This window comes from Hyposmocoma kahamanoa, unplaced genomic scaffold (assembly GCF_003589595.1).
Source record: "Hyposmocoma kahamanoa isolate Upper Pololo Valley unplaced genomic scaffold, ASM358959v1 185, whole genome shotgun sequence".
NCBI classification, from domain to species: Eukaryota; Metazoa; Arthropoda; class Insecta; order Lepidoptera; family Cosmopterigidae; genus Hyposmocoma; species Hyposmocoma kahamanoa.
In genome coordinates, this window is record NW_020653715.1 from 2,988,038 (window position 1) to 3,004,344 (window position 16,307).

General features: G+C 37.6%; 1 protein-coding gene across 2 annotated transcripts in view; it reads left to right on the forward strand.

Annotated features, from left to right (window-relative positions):
* LOC113226272 (serine/threonine-protein phosphatase alpha-2 isoform) overlaps positions 1-16,307 on the forward strand; it is a 74,907-nt gene that overhangs the window by 47,208 nt on the left and 11,392 nt on the right. For both annotated transcript variants that reach the window (XM_026458836.1, XM_026458837.1), the window contains exon 5: positions 14,909-15,105. In XM_026458836.1, coding sequence (XP_026314621.1) covers positions 14,909-15,105 — 197 coding nt within the window. The remainder of the gene's footprint in view (positions 1-14,908; positions 15,106-16,307) is intronic.

Consider the following 16,307-nt stretch of genomic DNA (forward strand, 5'->3'; position numbering starts at 1 on the left):
GCCCTGCGTTCCCTCTCGACGTCGTTAAAGAAGACGCCACTAGAATTTAAGTTGAAACAAATTGATTACACTGATGTGTTTTGATCTGTTGTTGTATAGATTTAAAGGAAAATAATGTTTGTTTTTTTATTTGATATGATACAATCATCATAAACCGAACATAATTCGCTGACTAAGGAAAGAATGGGAGAGGATCTTGCTGCGAAAAGAGCGTACCTATTTGGGGCACATAGGTTGCCCGTCCGAGATATCGTTGGATCTTTCCAGGTGCTTGAGGCTTCCTTTGGCAACTCCATCCTTGTAGTCGCCAAAGACCTGAACAAGCTAAGTGTGCTCGAAATTCGCTGACCCGAATGTCACTTCGGGTCGCTGAGCTAGCGTGAAGGTAACCAGTATATAAGTTTCTACAGATTGATGTAAGGCTGTTTGAAGTCATGTCCTTTACAATTTATTATCATTGCATTGAATGACATTTCTTTTTAAAACCTTCATAGCAAGACCATAAGATAGTTCCTTTGTCCACTGTTAACTTGGTAAATACGACTAAGCGATTGTCACCTACTTCCTGCCTCCCTTTTATTATAAACCTATTGTCTGGCGTCTATTATTGCTTTGCTGATATTACGTAACTGTTGAAGGGCTTTGTCACATAGTATTGACCGCGTAGCGTCCATAGCGGTACTGGTTGTGTAATTTGTAAAGTTATGTACTATATAGCCCGTTTTGATGAGTTGCTTGATTAGTTATTAGTTGTATGAAAATGATAAAATTTTTGAAGACCTCGATAACTCAACTATTAGCACTACGGACTCTTTTTATGATATATAATGAGAAGTGACTAACTGCCTCTGTGGCCAAATGGTTACCTTGCCGGATTTGTATAGCCTACATTTATTTCTCTTGTGAGTTTGGGTGTAATTTGTGTTTGTCTGTATGTGTGTGCGTTATTATTATTAAAAAAAAGTGATGGCACGACCAAGTCGCCAGGTGGTAAGCGACACACTTGTTTATAGCAGTTGCACTGCCACCACGCCCTTACCCTTCAAAACGGTGTTATGTATGTATGAAGTTTCGGAATACTTTTAATATTGTATTACGAGGGTGATCGTAAACAGTTTGTCTGGCAATAAACTACCCACAAGCAACACGTCCTTTATTTAGCACTCGCCACGAGGATGGGATTCGTACGTTACTGTTGACGGCAGAAATAGTTAAGATGGCAGTACTTCTCTGGACGAACCCTTTCACAAGGAGTTCTTCTGCTACTAAATCCAAATTTGGGAAATGAACTTTGTGAATTAGTTCTGATCTGGATGTTCTGGGTAGTGCTCCGGAGTGAATTCCGTTGCTGTAGTACTCATGGTACAGGGAATTCCATAGTTTGACACCCGGTAACTGTTTTGATCGTCTCATTGTCTAGTACATTATTATTAACTATAACTATTCAGCTGTACACATTAAAAATGCATTTTATGTTGAACAAGCATTAGTATCTCCAAAAAATCGCTAAGGGACTGAGTTGTTTCCTCTATTATACGTCATTGGCGAGCTAGCATTGAATGGAGACTACTGGAAAGTCCAAGAAACACGTCAATATAAACTTGTGCACGTTCCGAACTTTTAACCCGTCATGCGTCGTAAAGACAAACGGTGTTCCTAAAGATTTTGGTAATTTAATTTTATAATAATAATAGCGTATATATATAGCCCCATTGTTGAGCGCAGGCCTCTTTCCACAATGAGAAGGTTTGGACGGTAGTTCCCATGCGCGCCCTATGCGGATTGGGAACTTCACACACATCATTACATTGCTTTTGCAAGACAAGTGCGTTTTTCTTCACAGTTCATAGTATTTTTTCAAATGAAATTTTCGCATATAAATTCTGAAAACTCAAATACCCATGCCCGGGTTCCATGCTTGAGAGGCGGCGGTAGGAAACATTTTTAATCTCTTACAATATTGATTAAGTTTTATTGAATGTCAAAATGTTTCACCACCTTGATATTTGTTATAATTATTAAACAAAGATCGAACACTTAGAAAAAAATCACTTCGATCCAGTAGGATACGACCCAACGTCACCCAGCCAACTGTCCCAGACGCTATGCGAACTAAGCCAGGGAAACGAACCAACGGACCTCACGAATTTTTCCATGTGTTTGCAGATCTTTGTTTTTGGTTTTTAACGACTTTTGCCGTAACGCCGGATATAGTTTTTTAGACTTGTAGTTATAAAGCTTCCTAAAACCTCATTAACTTTCATAGATTTCTCACAGATGGCGCCACGGTACACTAGTTGGCATAGCATCTAGCACGGTATTGCTAAGAGACGTTCGAAGGAGAAACGTATATTTTTTCATAAATTTATTATTTTAAAGAGGTGAGAGGTTAGAGACAGAATTCTAGAGAGGACGCTACTCGCGCTTTAGAACGCGCGCGTGACAGGTTTAGGTATGTTACAATATCAAAAACATCCAGTTAATATGGAATCTTCCCATCTTGACGAGGTCATCCTGTAGGTCGGCATTAAACAAACCGAAGGTATTCGGCGTTAAGTCAATATTTATAAGTGACTGCGTGGCGGAACTAGTTTCGTTTACACGAGATTTGGCTCGACACGTGATTTTTGTCCTCTCGATTACAAGCACAGGAATCTTAGATTTATGCTTCACTGCTACTAAAGATACTTATCCTTTGGCAAGTGTAAAACGTTTTCGCTCTATATTTGCAGAACTAATCTTGTTCAACACTGTCTACTGTATCGCATGTGTTTCTTACAATGCAACTGGTTTAGTAATGGTTTAGTTTATTTAGCATTTCGTGTCAAATAAATCGTGAAGATAAGCAAAGAAACCCTGGAGATTTGAATGCGTATTTTCTGCAATTATTTAGTTGTTTTTATTTTGTGTTTCCGACTTTGCATCGCTTTTAATTCTTATGCAAGGCTAATTTTATCGCCCTTAATTTGAATAAGGCGTTGCTGTCATTAAATAAACTGTTTTTGGTAATAACTGAAAAAAAACCATTTTTCCTCTTTCATATGATAATACTGCTGATCCGGGTTTTTATTAGAAATAGAAAACTCATGATGCGTATTACGAATGTCGTCTTAAAAAGTGACATATTAATTGCAAATAATTCTGTGCAGTTACAGACTACAATAAGTTCAATCGATGTTATTCATAGTTTGCTAACGCAACAAACATAACTTTACATGACACGGCAAGAATCTATAACAACAAATTAACCATACCTTGACGCAACAAATATAACTGACCGATAAACGTATAACAAGAAAGTAACCAAGCGTAGATGTAAATAATAACACGGCAAGAAGAATCTATTATAACAAATTAACCATACCTTGACGCAAGAAATATAACACAGACAGAAAAATCTATAATAAGAAAGTAAACATGCGTGGACGCAAAACACATAGCACAGTAAGAAGAATCTATAGCAAGAAAGCAACAATGCGTCACTATTCCCTTAATGCAATAGCGGTAGGGTAAACACTCATTTCCGTACCCGAACCAAATGTCACGGCCGCTAGGGTCGTACACGGGCGACAACGTTATGGCAAGAGTTAAGACGTGCGACTATAGCAATGTATTAAATGTTTATGAGTTGCATATTCACGTTCGGGTCAACCAGTCCGTATTTACCCATTTATTTCCCATCGCAAGCGCGGCTCTTCAATAAGTAGTTGGCGAGAGATAGCGTTGTCAACGTTAAATAATATTTATTTCATTGGTAAGCAAATCACACTTGAAATCGCCAGATTGAGTATTGATTAAACTCTACTGCTCATTCGTAGGGCAGATTCCCCTGAAACTCCACTTATTGAGAGATTTTTGTAAATAAACATTTCAACATATTTATTTCAAACATCATAATCGAGACAACCTGCAAGAGAACGCGAAGAGTACGCAATAAACCTTTACTGCCTATAAAGATTTTGTTTCACTATAGTTTTAAATCTCGTGTAGGATCTGGAAGCTCATTATAGGAGAGTATGTTAAGATTCCGGTACGTAAAAGCATTGTATGTTGTCATTCAAACGTTTCTTAATTTAGACAAGAAAGTTGTCTAAATTCAGACGGAATCGTACATCACAAGTTCATACACACATTGAAATGACTTTGACGTGTGTCGTGATGAGTCGTTTCCGCGCTTGAAGGCGAATGTCAAGGGTGTACAATTGTGGTTCAAAGTCAGTGCTAAGGTCGGTACTATGTGTATTTGTTAATTTTATGTGTTACTATTTTGATATAGGAACACACGTTCTTCATTGTAAGTTGCATGTATTCTACATTAACTTCTTGTGAACTTACTGAAGCCTTTTTATACCTTTGACAGTGTAAAATAATTTGTAGCAGTAGAGCGCCTTGTGAAAGAGTTCGTCCAGGGAAGTATTGCCACCTTACCCATTTCTGCCGCCAAGCAGTAATGTCAGCATTACTGCGTTCAAATTTTGGAGGGCTAGGGTGCTTGTGAAATTGCTGGCACATGGGATTTGTGAGCTTATTCCTTAGCAAATAAATCTTGTATTTTTGTTTTCCTCCTTTTAGCGTATACCGATCCAACTTTTTTCTTACCTCTTCTCTAACGAACCGTATAGCACTTTCCTTATACTTACTCCATCCATTATCTGGCCGTGACCTTTTTATTGGGTTGTTTTTGCCTGAATTCTCTGGCGACAACTCTTACGGTCTAATGTTATTCTAGGATATTTGCCTGTGTGGGATTTTTTTTAATATCAAGGGTCGGAACAAACAAGTCGTGGACCTGATGGTAAGTTACACGCCTCTCCATAACAGTTGCAGTACCACTCGGAGCTTCAAATCGCAAAGATCTGAAGGGCACTGCCATCTCTGATCTGAAATAGGCAAAGTGGCAGTACTTCCCTCGACGAACTCTTTCACAAGCTCTACTGCTTCTAAAACCACTAAATGCACGACTTGTCTGTCACAAAAAGATAAAATCAGAGATGAAATGTTTGTAATGCGCTATCAACGAATCTACTTTAAAATGGAAGCAACTCCATGAAATATTATAAAGTTAAAGAATTTCGATTTCTCCTTACCACCGCGGCTAATTACGCTTATAATAAACTTCAAAATCTCACAAACTTAATTTTGTTTCAATAAACTTAACTTTACCAATTTCGACCTAAACGCTTTGAATCCGAGCTTAAATATTTCAGGCTATTTATGTACCACCAAGTGCGCACTTTTATCAAATAATCCGCCAACAAGGTGGAATAAACGCAGAAACACATTACACTGACGCCGATCGGAACCGGTTGACACTTCAGAAATCATATAAAATATCCTTCATCACACTGGTGTACGTCCTCTAATATTTATACACGCGATCACCTGTAGTGTTGACAACTCATCTACCATAATTACGATTACGACGTAACCACCAATATTCAGAAGGTAGAATACCTTGTAACATCTATCGTTATCTATGGCTTGCATTTCTTTTTTTGCTAAAATAATTTCAGTCGCCGGTAGCGGCAACCGCAATTTGTATGAAAATAGAATATTTGCTTGTAGTGGCCGGTTGCTTGTATCCAACACAAGACACACATTGCCGTGTTAACCGCCTTATCGCTTTGCCTCTGCTCTTTATAATGATTGATATATTTATACTGACTGGTGTCACGCCGTACAACTGTCAGCATCAAAGAAGTGTATTTCTAATAACACTACATCACACGTGTCGCCTCGTCACGTCATCGAAATTTGTTTGGACTTTATATCTTATTTTCCTTTAGCAATTCAGTCAAATCTGGGTTGGAATCCCGAGAATATGTTTCACATTTTTCCGATAAATCTGTGTGTTTTCTCTCGTACATATACTTGTTTTTATGAATACTATAGTTATTTGTTCCTTGAAAAGACGCTAGGTGGAGCTTTAAGAGATTACTCTATTATGATACATTTGAGGATAATAAGTTTTGATTGTGCTGTGGTACCGTCACAGTCCGGTTTCCCAAGTCGAATATATAACGCACACACGCACGCACACACTCACACACACACACACACACACACACACACACACACGCACACGCACACGCACACACACACACACACTCACACACATTCACACACACTCAACATAGACCCGCACTAGGGAACCCTGTGTCGCGGGTACCATGGGCACACACATAAACTGCCTCTGTGGCCGAACGGTTACCATGCCGGACTGCCACACAGAGATCCCAGGTTCGATTCCCGGGTCGGGAGAAATATTTGTATGGCCTGCATTTATTTCTCTCGTGAGTTTGGGTGGAATACAAAAAAATTACCACATTGTCACTTTACTACTACTTTGTTACAAATGTGTCGCCTTTGCTAGAGTCAAAAGGTATTTGTGTTCAACATTTCATACATATGTATTAAAATCAAGTATTTAATTATATATTAGTCTGTATTGAAGGTTACCACTAATGTTTCATTATATTTTCCCTTGTTAATAACATAATATTTAAAAAAAACTGGTACTGATATAAAGAAATGTGACAGAGTGGTATTAGGTAACCTTTTCTGATTTAAATGACGTGATTATTGTAATAAGAAGGTAGCTAAGAATGACTTTTAGTTTTCTAGTTTTAAGGGTAATAATAATTTTCAAAAAAAGATATCGCTTGGCTTAAAAAAACAAATCAGTGTCGTGACCGAGGTGTCCAATTTTTGTTACCATACACAAAACGTTTCAAATTTTCTGCGTGAATCGAGTAAAACTTTGATGCACAGTTCATTTATGGTATCTGTAATCATTGGACAAAGAGTATATTTTGAACAAATTGTATTTTTTATGAAAACATTTTAAACTAGTATTAGATTGTCGACAGAAAAATAGAACGACCATATACACGCCCCACTGTTATCTTATTTTTCTACTGGACAGTAAAAAAATCAAGTCATTAGTATCCGTTAAAGATTTAACTGCCGTAAGATAACACGTGGCGAACCTATAGCACAATAGACGTGAAAAATTACTTTTTAAGTGTTTGTGTTCATAACACAATGTAGCTGAAAATCCACTTTTTTCACCTAGTCACGCTTTAATAAGCTGTAATTTCTTTGTTGCCTCCTTTCTCACCGAACGCAATTTATTGGACTTTTGTGTTTGAAATTTAGCGGTCACGGAAAATTCACAAATTATATCCGAATATAAAAAACGTTTAAGACTAAGCTTGAAACGCACAAGAGAGCGGATGCGGGTCCGGTGCGTGACGGGTCTAATACCCGGAATTAGACCCGTCGCGCTCCCGACCCGACACGCGCCCGACACTCACCTGCTCTCTGTGTGTTTCACGCTTTAATGTATTTATGTAAACATATGGTCTGTTACCACCTGGTCTATGTTGTAAGTAAGTACCAGAGCATCGAAATTTACTCTGGATAGGTCCAAAACACCTGAACTAATTTCGAAAATCCGAGAACTCTTTTTCTTCTACCACAGAGGCCGTGAAATGTATTAATATAACAGAGTAGCCACCGGCTCAGGGTCAACGTAACCACAAAATGATGGATTAATCGACATAGGATCTGTTCGCAAAATGACCTATAGTAATTGACTTCAGATTGGATATTGTACTCTCTAGAAGACATTTAAACGGCGAAATGGCGAGAGGCCTATGTCCAGCTGTATACTACGTTATGCTGTTGATGATAATGATGGTAGAAGACATCCCTTTTATCATATAAGAATTGCCGAAAAAATTAAGCGCTTAAATCTTTGCTATTTTTAAGGAGTGATTTAATCCATCAATACAAAGAACTTGAGAACTCTTTCTTTATAAAATACATTTAGGGTGTTTTATACATTTGTACGGAACAGTTAATGTCTTTTTTTTGCAATTTCAGAGTTGAGAAATAGATTGTTTACGCAATTGTGATCAGAAATTGGATTGAGTACCTTTGGTATTTGTTGCCGCTAAATTGTTTCTGTTGCTATTTACTATAGAAAAATATAAGTTCGGAATATAATTCACACTATTTTATTATGTGTATTTTAAATACATACTATAATGTCAGGGTCATCTGACAAGAGTTACAACTACACGACTTTTAAAGTAGTCGTAGGTCTACTCAGTAACGTTTGTCACGGTAACCGGCTCTTAGAATTTGTTTAAGTTACTAGGTTTAATTGGTATAATTTAGTTTGAGTGACTGGACGAACAAGACGTACAAGTTATAATCAATCTATAAAAGTTGTATCTGAAATTATCTAGAAGGTACCTATCCTACCTGAAGTCGTTTTTTTCTTTTTTGTAGTTATTGGTGCATTTTAATTAGAAGTTGCCATTTAGACGTCGTAAAAAAATTCCGTTTCCCAAGAACAAAAAATACTAACATTTTACTTCAGCCGTAAACGCGTGAATGTTATATTGAAGTAGTGACGTCAAAGCTTGCGGTCTGCGACGAATCGCTCACGTGGTTCATGTGGTTCACGTGGGACCAATAATTGTACTATTATATAGCGTATACAATATTGAGTGCCTTCTAGTCCTTACGGCAACGAGCAGTTTTACCAAAATGATACACAACACAAACTGACGTCAAAATAAGACGAAAACGTAACCTTTACGAGCTTGAAACTGATTTTGCCCTAAACAATAATCTGCTTTTTTTATAATACCAAGTGACGGGACGAACAAGTCGTTGCGCCTCGTGGCGTGTGACACGCCTATCCATAACAGTTGCAGTACCACTTAGAGCCTTAAATCGCAAAGATCTAAGGGGTACTATCACTTGACTGAGCCCATCACCCTGAGACATAAGTTGATAAATCCCATGTAATCTGTAATCTGACCTATACGGAATAAAGAAATGATCCGACGAAAAAGGAATCTGACGGATGTGTACTAAATCGTAATTTCACCAGGGATTGTATTATCTAAAGTCCTTCACATTTCCTGTAACATAGACCTCGCGTATGAAATGATCTCACATCAGGGGGTCTACTCCCGATCTCCGTCCGACACCCGTCCGAAACAATTACTGTCAAATAAGTAATATTCGACAAAATTAAAAGACAAGTATCAAGTATGAAGCTTCATTCGCATCACGCGTCTTTTCATTTGGTCAAGTATGGCTTATTTGGCAGTAATTAATTAGCAGCACTCTGACCTTTCAAAATCGACAGAAATAGGTAAGGTGGCAGTACTCCCTGGACGAACTCTTTCACAGGCGCTCTGCTGCTCCACTAGTTAGTTGTGTTTGGTTTCCTAACAGAGACATCGCGTCTACCAATTATATGGGTCAACAGACGACAGGGCAGACGCTTGTGTTTGACACGTGAGCACATTAATAGCTTCATTAACAATGGCCGTTGCATTTAACGTAATTGCACTTGCTTGTAACAGAGGTTAGAGTGTGAAATTGCCGTTCTGTTTAGAAGTGAAACAAGAGTTTTACTAAGTAACTTTATTTAATCAAAATGCGATCATGCTATCTTTTACCATCTTACAGGACTACAGCCGTTGTAGCCTAACGGTTTGACCTACAGCGTCACAAGCAGAGGGCCGTGGGTTCGATTCGGAGCTTGTACCTCTTGAGATTTAATTTTTGGAATTTATATGCGAAATATACGAGTAATTTGAAATATTTCACGAACTTTTCGGTGAAGGGAATATCGTGAAGAAACCAGCAAAGCAATTCAATTGTGTTTCACACACATTGGGCCCGCGTGAGAACTACAAGCCCCAGTCCTCTCATTGTAATACTAGACCTCTGCCCTGCAGTGGCAATATAGACTAACTCATTATTATATCTTATTTAACCAAAATCATCATCAGCAATAGGTTGCGAATTGTATAAATATTATCAGCGTACGCCCAAAAAAAACTAGAAAGCTCTATGACAATAAAACTTTGCCCATGGAACCTATAAAGAGCTCGAAACGTTGATTTGTTTGAAAAACGCGATAGAGATCCGAAATTCCTAATCCTATTTTCTATTTGCAATAAAACGTTGTTAGGAGAAATCATTTTATATTACCAGGACAATAAAAACTTTGTTATTGGACCTAAAACACTTCTGTCGGCTCTCAGCCAATAAAGTTTTTTTTCTAAGTGCATTATCGCAGTTCTTTAATCGTTTTAAATTGTGTCGAGCCCTGAAATTGACTACTTTTACAATGTAGCAGGTGGACACGCTTAAATTAGAGCTTTGGGACCCTGTTGGGCGCAGCAAAAATACAAAGAGGGGGCAACATTTAACAAATAAATATGCAATAAAGTATTGAGTACAGAGCACTGCCATTGCGCCGGTCAACCTGAAACATAAGTTGAGGAGTACCATACCTGTAATATCACAAGCACGCTTAGGCTGGTTTCAGAGCAGTGCGGGTTTATCTGCGGACCGTAGTGCTCCGAGCGGAACACGCTTCGCGTGGACTCAGCACGCACGGGTGTGCGTTCATTGTAGGCAATCCCCCGTGAATATCCGCACTAAATTAAATGCTCGATTCAGAACAGTGCGGGTTCTACGCATGCGGATGGCTCGAAATCAGCCTAACCCTTCAAAACCGGGACGCAGTAACGTTATAGGTCAGGTATCGTCTTGAAGCCGTATGCAGCAGCACATAGAAACTTATCATCGAAGTTTCAGTGGCCAAGGGCGATAAGGATATCATTCGGACTGCTGTTTAATCGACCGACAGTAAAAGTCCAAGCTTCAACGCTATTCCAGCACTACTTGTTCATCCCGTCATTTCATATCATAAAAAAAGAACCTCACTGTATTCTGAACGTTAATCTCCTGAAATTTAAAACATACCCAGTTCACAATATGAAGTTCCTTTCTTGCAAACATCGTAACACAAAAAATTTTCTGTGCAGATAATGCGCAGAATTAACAGAAGCAAAACGAACCACCGTAAAAGCTCCAAAATTCAACATCTTTATGACATTAGTTTTTTCAGCCGTATTTCTTTACACGAAACTTATTATAATTTAATTGGTAAAAGATCATTAATGGAAGAATTAGAACTATTAAGTGGGACATTGTTGGCATAGATGAAGTGAGACGGAAAGGTGAAGATCTTACCAGACTATCTTGTGGACATATGCTTTATCACAAAGGGCATTATGATCCGTCATACGGAGGTGTTGGTTTTCTAATTCACAATAGACTTTATAGCTCCATCAAATGCGTTAAAAGCATCTCAACGCGTGTGTGCTACGTCGTAATTAAGCTTAACGATCGATATGCCTTAAAAATAATTATAGGTATTGATATTTGTAAAGTTAATTGGAACAACAATATGCTTGCCGGTAGCAATTTTGTAACATGTGTTTGTATCAGAGACGTATCTAAACGTGTCAAATGTCAATCTCAAAAAGTTTCATACGATATATTAAATTTTCTCACAGTTTACCATTATTAGTCAAAAATTAAAGAGACAAAACTATGTATCAGCAAGGATAATTATCAAAGAAAACAAATATCTTGTAATTGAATATCATGGTGGTCAAACTTCGTGACATTCAATAAACTAAGAATTACAGTTATTAAAGCGAGATTTCTAGTCAGCTGCTGGCAGCTGTAAAGGCACTTGGCTGAGTGAAGAAACAGATTTCTCACAGCCGCTACGGAAAAAAGTGGTTAAAAACCAAAAACAAAGATTTGCAACTAGCATATAGAAAAATTCGTAAGGTCCGTTGGTTTGTTCCGGGGCTTAGTTGGCATAGCACCTGACACGATTTGCTGGAAGACGTTGGTTCGAATCTGAACTGATCGAAGCAATTTTTTCTTAGTGCCTCGATTTTTGTATTAATAATTATAATAAATGTCATGGTGATGATGATGAATTGATTATCATGGTGATTAAATATCGTGACATGCAATAAACGTACAAGTTATAAATATGTATCTTGATACTTTCGAACCCTGGTTATTACTGGTTATGAGACTGATTTAAACAAGTCATAGGGTAGACGACATATTTTGACATCGATTCTCGATTTCACTGATCGTGTCCCATCACCACATGGTTTTGTCCAATCGAATGAAAAACATTAGGATCAGGCCTTGGTACACGTGCTGTAAAACGTGACTAATACACAAATATTTTTGTGTTAACGTTGTAAATTTTTACATAATGGACATGGAGACGCGGTCCATAAACCATGTAGGATGTTTACGAACGAACTAACTGCTACTGTTCAGATTTTTTTATTCTAAACTATTTCGTGTTCTTAGACTTTCGCAATTGTTATACATAAGAAATTAAATTATTTTTGGTATATAAAGCGCGTATACTTGATAAATTGATTGACAGCAGTCATTTTTTTGTTTGACGCCCAATTTCGCTATCACGAAAATAAACGATAAAGGATTTTTGTGGCCTTGTTAACATTTTCATCAATAAAAATCCGTTATAAAATCTCATAACACACCCGCCCGCATGCGCACATCCGCCTTGCAAATTGTATTAAAAATTTAAATCAACTTGGCGCTGAAATTATCATAAGTGCATTTATTCTTGGCCGTGGGCACGTTTGAAATATAAGCTTTGAATAAATTTAATTGCTCTTTAGAGAGACTTTTTGAAAAAAGTATATCGCTGTTTTCAAATTTTGATTGAAATCGGGTGGTGCTGTGTAGGGAGGTATGGACTAGTGTAAGCCATTTATGTAGGTCGATCTTTTTCCTTTCGTTAATAACTAAAGTTCTATCATGATACCTGCCATCTCGAGAATCCCGAGAAAAACGAGACTCGAGACTACTTCAAGCTTTAGGTTTCCATACTACACAATATTTTCGAATTCTTCTTTATGTAAACAAGTTATGAAATCAATTTTTTTTAATTTGTTGTTTAGTTTTTTTTTTGATAAGTTAATAAATAACATAATAATTAAATGTTTTTTTATTTTGTCTGTTATTTGTTCTTAAATAATTTTCTGTAAATGTATTATCTCTTTGTTACAAATTATTTCGATAACATATTTAAATCGATTTTTTTTGTCATTCGATTTTACTTCACTAGAAACTTCAAATCTCAAACGTCACCGTAATCATGCTATGTGACATGCGCTATAGTACCTGTATGATTTTGTCTGAATTTCACATCAAAACTTGTTTGAATGAGGGACAGAACATGCAAATCGAGAGACAACCGGTAATTATGAGATCATGGGTACAGGTCAAATAATCTTCATCTCATTCATGGGTATGCAAATTACACTTGAAATCGTCATATTCCTAAAGAAAAGTGTACACATTTATCATTTAAAATATTTATTTCAAACATTTTAGATCGACACTACCTGCAAGATCTAAACTGTCACATACTACGAATTTTTGTCATCCAAGTACGCAGAAGCTGTATATTATTATCCTTTAGTATAAAGTTTGTGAATTGCAAATTTTGATTATCAACCGCAATGTTATTATAGAAGGTATAATAAGATTGCGTAACTTCCTAGTTACCGTAATAGTGTATTTCATTGACCGTAGGATGGCATCACTTAATCGTGATTGCGATAGTTATCCTGTAGAACAACGCCAAATAACCTACGTCACCAACGCGTTAACAATGTTACATAATAACAACCCCTCATCGACTGTAGAAATATTATGAGTGTGTTAACCTAGTTGACCTTCAACCCTCATTCGCATTAATGCGCTTGTTTACAAAAAAAAGCTAGAACTATTAGCTCAACTTACACCAGGTCTGTTCTTTTGGACTCTCGCCAAACGTCCGTCATGATCATATCTCATTTTTTAGTGTTTCGTACCAAAATTTAAGAAACGTAACTCATCATTTTTACTTTCAATCTGTCGGTTAGTTTATAGCAGCTGGTTTTCTCAGCACAAACTATTTAATAAACCATTTGACTTTGAAAGTTCAAATTTGACATAGTGATGGAAATTAGTCGCCCTATCACCTCATATCTCTCTATCTATTCACAGCCATATATATACATATAGTAATTTTCTAAATGAAAATAATGGAACAGAAAACATTTATTTTGAAACCAAACTACGGAATACTAATTACGAGAATTCGGCTTGTGCAAGCCCTGTTTTTTTGGCTCAATAACTCGCATTATAACGATACGCTTTATTATTACGTTTACTTTTTGTTACTAAAATCGTAGCCCACTGAGATCGGACGTTTGCCAGACAGGTTTCAATCACATCGGAACAGAAACAAAATATAATGGTTTCAAACTTACCTTAATAAACTCATTTTCTGTTGCGGTTTCTGAAAATCGCCAGCGATCTAACCGCATAAAGCAAAAGACAGACGATGACATTGTTATTCTACTTAGTCTTATTTAATCTTTCACGAATAAACAGTGGCCGAAACGGCTCCACTGAGTCGGAAATATTAGTACCACTGGGTAGTCTTTCACCTCGCGTGGTTAACCTGCTACGGGTCTTTTGGTACTTACAGTTTTCCTCGATTTTTTTACGATCGACAGTGTCGTCAGATACAATCGAGGAAATATATAAGCAACAAACGATCTCTCGATTTAGTAGCAGCAGAGCTCGTTATGAAAGAGTTCGTCCAGGGAAGTAACACAACCTTACCTGATTCTGCCGCCAAGCAGTAATGTTAGCATTACTGCGTTCCTTAATTATAATTATATCTTTATAATATCTTTACGATTTAAAACTCTGAGTGACACTGCAACAGTTATGGACAGGCGAGTCGCTTACCACCAGGCGCACGACTTGTTCGTCTCATCACTTGGTTGTTATAAAAAATAATCTATAACGTACTTTTTGTCGATCGACATTGTAGAAATTAAATTTGGCGTGGGCTTGGATTTATGATGTAGGCGTCTAATTTCAAGAAGTTCCTCTAAAATTCGCCTATTTTGTAGTACGATACACGACACAATGCTTTACCAATTTATTCTCATTGTTACAGTGGACGAGAAAATCTTCTGCTGCCACGGCGGACTGTCACCTGACCTACAAGCGATGGAGCAAATCCGGCGGATCATGCGACCGACAGACGTGCCCGACCAGGGATTGCTATGTGATTTGCTCTGGTCCGACCCGGATAAGGACACCGCGGGATGGGGAGAGAACGATCGTGGTGTCAGCTTTACTTTCGGCACTGAGGTTCGTACTTCTATGTCATTTCACGGATATATAAATATCGGCAAATGGGATAAGGAGAGAACGACCGATACGTTGTCAGCTTTATTCTAGACTCGTGAGGTTTTTGCTTGGTGACTGACACGTGTCAAGTTTCGGGCTAATACTCAAACTTTTCTTAGTATCAGTGAATAGTCTATCACTGAAAAAGACAAGAACAAAATAAAATTAAGCTTTATATATTCGTTGCTAACGATTTTTATATTTTATATTATTTCTTGTATTCAAATATACACTGTTTTCTTTGTGTTATTTATCGAGACTATACCAATATCGTGCTGTTTTTATTACCAGAATAGTCGCATATTTTTTGGGAAAATACTCCTCTAGTTTGTTATTATTGGTACAAAAATCGGACAACACAAAGAAAAATTCCGTCGATATGACTGGTCTCGGATCAGTGTCTGTTGCTACACCGGGGCCACCGCTCTTACCAACTGAGCTACTTCGAGTCCAGTCATATAGAAGGAATTTTTCTTTGCGTCCGATCTTTGTATCAAAAATAATGACTAATAAACGTGTTTCGTATATATCTGCTAAAATTTAAAAACGGGAATTAACGCGTTTTCACACCTACATACCTATTTTTCTGACGTTTCGGCCAGGTTGCACTGGCCGTGGTCATTTGCTGACTGTTGATGCGGTGTTACATCTCTATCTCGGAGGTGGGATCTTCATCCACTCTCGCAATATTTCATTAAAATGCCACCACACGCAACACTAACGATATCGTTATTCTGTACCGAAGCCGTATTCTGGTAAACAGTCGATCAGTATCTGCTGTCAATATCTGTCGTGCCACAGTGTCTACTCGTTATTTCCTAGCGACCATTGAAAGTAACAGTTCTTTCGACATTTTTTCAACGCGATGGTTCACATTGAACCGCTACATTTCGGCAAATTTCATTTCTTCCAATCAGATTTCGTCATCCTGCTGTAGAGATTTAACGTGGATACGCCAAATCTAGTTCTTAGGTTTTTGCGATTGTTACACATAGGAAATGAAACTACTTTTTCGGATCTAAATCGCATATTTGACTCACTCAGTCGTGACTATGGGACCTGTAAAGGGTTCAAAACATTGATTTGTTTGAAAAAACAAATATATGCAGACGCCAAAGCTACTCAACTGAACTTCGGTAGGTGTGACTCTACCGTCGCTTAGT